General features: G+C 45.0%; 1 protein-coding gene and 1 non-coding gene across 2 annotated transcripts in view; one reads left to right on the forward strand and one right to left on the reverse strand.

Annotated features, from left to right (window-relative positions):
- The first annotated feature begins 2,663 nt into the window (after window positions 1-2,663).
- trnal-cag lies at window positions 2,664-2,746 on the forward strand. Its single transcript has one exon. It is a non-coding gene; the product is annotated as a tRNA-Leu (tRNA).
- A 1,724-nt stretch (window positions 2,747-4,470) lies between these two features.
- polr2d (RNA polymerase II subunit D) overlaps window positions 4,471-4,883 on the reverse strand; it is a 1,793-nt gene continuing 1,380 nt past the window's right edge. Inside the window, exon 4 of the mRNA XM_037678394.1 lies at window positions 4,471-4,567. Within this exon, the coding sequence (XP_037534322.1) occupies window positions 4,489-4,567 (79 nt within the window). The 3' untranslated portion in view covers window positions 4,471-4,488. The remainder of the gene's footprint in view (window positions 4,568-4,883) is intronic.

Consider the following 4,883-nt stretch of genomic DNA (forward strand, 5'->3'; position numbering starts at 1 on the left):
TCTCGTCCCACAGCTCAGGGTTGAAGGTCACGGGAACCACAGCTGTCTCCTTCAGGGTAAAGACAACAAAGTCGGCCTGCCTCAGACCTGTCACCGCCAGCTGGCACTGGATCTGAGTGTAGTAGCTGTGAGACGTCTTCAGGCGGTAGACTGGAGACTGGACAGAGAGGACATTAGAGGAGGACACGGGACAGATAATGACTCGGGCCACTCTTCATTTCTTACCTTGCTGTGATTCTGTCCATCTTCATTCTGGAGCTGCAGACAGAATGCGGGGTCGTCCCTGCAGGCGTCCTCCACCCGTCTGTCCCTGTGTTTGAAGGGACACTTCACCTCCAGGCAGAGCAGCCATTGGCCGGTCCGGCTGTCCGTCACAATACCGTCAGGACTCGCAGACAACCAGGGTCGCTGGACATCGATGAACAGACCGCAGTCCTTAACCGAGACCGGCCGGCCCAATGTCGCCGTCTTCAGGGTCTGAGGGACCACATGACCAGTGACATCATCAGTGACCTCATCAGTGACCTCATCATGAAACAAACTTCCTGTTAATTTTTTTCTAAATTCAGCTAAACTTTGAGTTTCTTCATTTTACAAAAACACTTTTTTCCTTTTTATTATAATTAAAATAATTTTCAATAAAAATTATTTAAATAATTATTTTTTTTTTTACTGTTTTTGAAGTTTTGATTTTTCTTAAAACTTTTGCGATGACAATTTAAACTGTAAGTTTCCATCTGGTCTGTATTAAACTGCTGCGTTCAGGTGATCGTTGATGTTTTGGTTCTGACAGAACCCACCTGGTACCGGCGGACTGCCTCGGACTCCATCTGGACCCCCCAGCTCATGGCTCTGGTCTGGACTCTGGGTCCGTCTCCTGTGAAGTCCGACAGGTGAGTTATTTGGTACCTTTGATCAGAACAAATAGGGATGGGGGCGGGGCCTACCTGTAACTGCAGTCAGGTATGACGTGGGCGGAGCTTTACTCTTGCCATTAACGAAGTGGCAGTGGGCAATCCGATGAGCCACAGAGGCTGTGATCCGGTTCTTTCTCCACGTAAACCAGTCTGGGTTGATCCTCTGTCCGCGGGTCAGAACCTCCACCTGCTCCACCAAACACCTGTCCAGGTGAGTGCTCACAACCAGTGGCACCTGCTCCGGTTTGGGTGGCGTTCCATCTCCAGAAGAATTCAGATCTTCGTTCGGTTCTGGTCTCACGGCAGAAATAGCCCCGTTGTTGTCCTGGTTCTCCTGGACCGCATCAGGCTTGGTTCTGATCCGAGGGCGCGGAGCAGCACCAGTTCTTGTCTTGTGGCTGCTGGGTTTGGCTGAAGCGCCGCCTCCTGCAGCCTGGATAGACGGGTGGTACCGGACCTGAGGAAGGATGGGTTTCTGGGTGGCACCGGTCTGTGGAGAGGCCTGGTTGTGGTTCGGTTTCTGCATGTTTGTTTGGACTAAACAGGAACCAGAACACAAACTGGTTCAGTCTGAGGTCAAAGGTCATGAATAAAGACTAAATAACAACTGATCAATGAACTGATAATAATAATAATAAAACAGCTAAAAGAAGGCTCCTAAGTTTAGACCTTAGTTACAGCAGAAATAAGAAAAACTTTGGATAAAAAATATCAAATACTGCTAATTTTACTATTAATACTACTGCTATTAATACTCCTGCTAATGCTAGCAGTGGTGTAGTAGTAACATTTGAGTATTAGTAAAATTAGTACTGCTTTAAACGTTTCGTCTGACTCCTCACCACTTTGAGCTGCGTCACACGCCGGCGAACCGTAAACGAGCGGACTGTTTTCCAGTTAAAGAACCGGATGAAACCGGCAGCTGAGCGCCAGACTCCTTAGATGAAACGCTCGTTTTATGATGTGTTCATCAGCGCAGCTGGATTCACAACTTTCACTGACTTTTTAACGTCACGTTTTAAAGTCAAAGCCTTGCTCGTCTTTTCGGCTTTGGTCTTAACAAGACATCCGGTCGCTTTATTTGCTAAAGATTAGTTTATTTTAAATTCTGCTCTTCCTCTTTATGAGCCAAACAGACTATTTTGGAGGTTTTGTTCAAACTAAACAGAAGTACAGAAGGCTGAATAAAGCCGAACATTGATAATCGATCAGATTAAATCATCTCTGAGTTGTGTCAAACGTCAGAATCACAGATTACAGAAGAAATGTTAAAAAGTTACATGATGTCAGAGCTGCTGAAGAAAGAACCGCTCGGGTTTTAAGTGTTTCAGCTTTATCAATCAACCTTTATTTCTACAGGTAAATCCCATTGAGCCTCGAGGACTCATTTACAAGAGAGACCTGATTTCAACAAAGAAAGATGACATCAATGGACGACAGCAACAACAATTTTAAATAGTCCGAGGTGATTTATCTACCTGCCAGGTGAGTTTAGCGAGAGTCTGAGCGGAACTTACCCGAACCTGGAGCCTTTTCTGTGGCTTGAATGGATGTGGCAGGCAGAGCTGACGTGAGAGAGATGCTGACGCATCGAGGCGTGACACGGTGGATTGCCCGGACTAGTCCCGGACCCGCACGGCTTCAGTCCCAAAACTTGTTTGTGACGACAATAGATCGAATCCAAACAGGAACGCTTTTCTTTTTGAGACTCTTCATTTAAATATAATTGGCTCTTCATTATATTAAGTCAGGATGGCCGAGCGGTCTAAGGCGCTGCGTTCAGGTCGCAGTCTCCCCTGGAGGCGTGGGTTCGAATCCCACTTCTGACAACGTGTTTTTTTTTTTTTAAATATATTTTAAACTGTCTTTTGAAGGATTAATTATAAACGCAACATTATTTTTTTTTTATGTGTTTCTGAAACACTTTACAATTGAAACAGAAAAATACAAATAAACAGACATGTAAACATTTGTGTGTGAAGTGTTTTTGTTTTTAAATTCAGTTTATTTCTAAAGCTCCAAGTCACAACAGAATCGTCTCAGGGCCTGAACAGAAACATTCATGTATAAAATAATAATTAACATTATTTATGTGAGGAGCAGCTTTGAGTTTAACTCCATCACTGAACTCTCATCTTGAACAAGCATGAAGGCGACAGTGGAAAGAAAAACTCCCTCCTGAGGAAGAAACCTTTAGCAGAACCAGGATCAGGACAAGAGGACCATCTGCTTCGACCGGCTGGGTTTGGTAAGAACAGATACACAATGGCAGGTCAAGAATCACATATTAAAATAGAAATAGTATCAAATGAAAACTATTCAATTTTAACAATTTATTTAAGGAAATGAGGTCAGTTTGTCCTCCAGTAGTCTAATCCTATAGCAGCATGACAAGCCGACCCTAACTATAGGATTTATCAAAAAGGAAAGTCTTAAAACTGGACAATGTGTCAGCCTCACGGACAGAAACTGGAAGTTGGTTCCACAAGAGAGGAGCCTGAGAACTGGAAGATCTTCCTCCCGTTCTGCTCTTGGAAATTTTAATCCATATAAAGGAATCCTCATCCACTACAGGTTTTACCTTCATGAACATTCCTTTATAGTTTTCTAAAAGTTGATGTTTGGAATTAGGAGTTTGCGTTCAGGAACAACGAACAAACAAACAAACAAAACGATAAATAAGCAAACATAAATCAGTTATATAAAAATATACAAAGAGATCAAGTCCACAGAAGTCTTGTAAACTGGATCAATGTTCAAATTACAGAAGATGCTGTGCCTGATGCATTCTGGGTAATCAAAGGTCTGGTTCTGCAGTCCACTGTGCGGGTCTCCATCTCACTGATCTGGACTCAGCAGTCCTGACCAGCAGGAACGTCACGCTCGTCGCCAGCGGACAGCAGGATATCCTGCAGGTCCCTCATGTCCCAGTCCAGGATCAACCCCGCGTCTCTACTTCGACCAGGCACAGAATCCAGCAGAACCGAACAGGAACCACCCCGGTCCACTGCAGTGCTAGCAGGAGCCACTCACCTAGTCTTGACTCAGAATACCTGATGAGGTACAACCACACGTCTTGGGTTCAGGCCTAGTCGTGGGTCTAACCCAGAGCAGGTGTCAATGGTTCTGGTCTCTGTTGGTTCTGGTCCATGTCTTTACAGGTGCATCAGCTTATGATCTGGTACTGGTGTGCCAGATGTTTATCCGACCCAGTGTTGGGTTCTGGAGGCAGCTGATGGAACATGAGAGGACGGAGAGGGGTCTGAAAGGTCTCCCTGAGGTTCTGCAGGTCCCGGAGGACCCGGATGCTGCGAGGTGATGGGCCAACATGAAACCGGGTCGCACCCAGGTGTGGTCCAACGCAACCCGGTCCAAATAAAAACAGCAGCTGTTTCTCTTTAATAACTTAGAGCTGAGCTCAGAAACGTTCCTTGTGCTCGAGCTGCGCTCATTGATCGATTGATCAGACCCAATCAATCAACCTTCTTGATCTTTGCTGAAGAGAAAACCCGACACAGAGGAGTAAAAAAAAACATTTTATTGACGACAGGACAGAAGGAATAATCAATAATCAGTACTGGAAGCTCCTCTTGGTCTGGATGTCATCCAGAATCTGCTGCAGCTCCTCGTCTTCAAACCGACCCTCCAAACTGAAAACACAGATTCAAACTCAACTTTATTTAAAACAACACAAACGGACACAATCGCTGTGTGAGCCATGCTCTTAATTTGAAGAGCATCTATTGGCTTTATTTTGAAACTCCAGGATAGAACCTCTTCCTGTTTGTTCTGACTCCCGATGACTCCGACTGAATTTAAAACAGAAGGCAATCAGCACTTCGGGCAGAAACACAGAGTAAAAAGTAAGACTCAAACAAACCGTCTGTGTTAAAACTATAAGAAGCCCCAGGTTCACAGAGACAGGTGGTTCTGTTGGACCAGAGACAGGTGGTTCTGTTGGACCAG

This window comes from Nematolebias whitei, chromosome 6 (assembly GCF_014905685.2).
Source record: "Nematolebias whitei isolate Nwh7 chromosome 6, NemWhi1, whole genome shotgun sequence".
Taxonomy (NCBI): Eukaryota; Metazoa; Chordata; class Actinopteri; order Cyprinodontiformes; family Rivulidae; genus Nematolebias; species Nematolebias whitei.